The following is a 703-nucleotide window of genomic DNA, read 5'->3' as shown; positions in this document are numbered from 1 at the left end:
GGTGGGGACACTACGGGGAGGTGGTGGGGTCACCCTTACCTTCATGGGCAGCCCTGCCCAGAGGTAGACAGTGAAGATGGCCAGTGCCTGCCACCAGTGGTAGATGGTGAAGATGAAGTCTTGGCGCTCCTTGTCCTCGTAGAACATGCCCAGGAGGACTGCAGCAGAGGGGACAGGCTGTCAGTGTCCCCCTCCTGTGCTGGTGGGACACCTTTAGCAGGGCCTGAACACAGTGGATCTGTCTGGCTCCTGGTCAGTGCATCCAAGGAGTTGGGGACAACCAGGCTGTGGTGCCAGGGGATATGAGGGAGCTGGGGACAACCCGTCTGTGCTGGGGACTCACTGCTGATGCTGGTCTTGTTGAGGGCACTCCCTGCACCCCAGAACACGGCGATGACGTAGAACAGAGGGGCCTGGCTTGGGTCCCGGGGTTCAGGAGCCCAGAAGAAAAGTGTCACCAAGAGAGCAGCGTGGATGAAGGCTCCGGCCAGCAGTGGGAACTGTCTCCTGAGGCACAGGGTGCAGAGGGCCAGGCTGGAGCAGGCCGAGGAGGACAAGCCATAGGCCACCAGGAGGTACCCCAGCTTCTCCAGCCCCAGGGCGCACACGCCGTAGTTCTGCAGCGAGGGACGAGCTCAGCATCACCCCGTCCTTGCCCTGGCCAAGCTCCCTGGCCCTGCTCTGCCCCCCAAGCCCTACCAAG

At 62.6% G+C, this 703-nt stretch overlaps 1 protein-coding gene across 1 annotated transcript; it reads right to left on the bottom strand.

The window, feature by feature from the left end:
- Positions 1-33: 33 nt before the first annotated feature.
- LOC104393680 (putative protein unc-93 homolog B1-like protein) lies at positions 34-617 on the bottom strand (the record flags this gene model as incomplete). The annotated part of the gene is made up of 2 exons (XM_010003193.1): positions 34-158; positions 344-617. Coding segments are annotated over 2 exons (399 nt in total), but the record flags the coding sequence as incomplete, so codon positions are not given.
- Between the last annotated feature and the right edge of the window lie 86 nt (positions 618-703).

This window comes from Chaetura pelagica, unplaced genomic scaffold, assembly GCF_000747805.2.
Source record: "Chaetura pelagica isolate M959 unplaced genomic scaffold, ChaPel_1.0 Scaffold2058, whole genome shotgun sequence".
NCBI classification, from domain to species: Eukaryota; Metazoa; Chordata; class Aves; order Apodiformes; family Apodidae; genus Chaetura; species Chaetura pelagica.
Note: the sequence above shows the minus strand (reverse complement) of the source record. Positions and strands in the feature narration are given on the sequence as shown.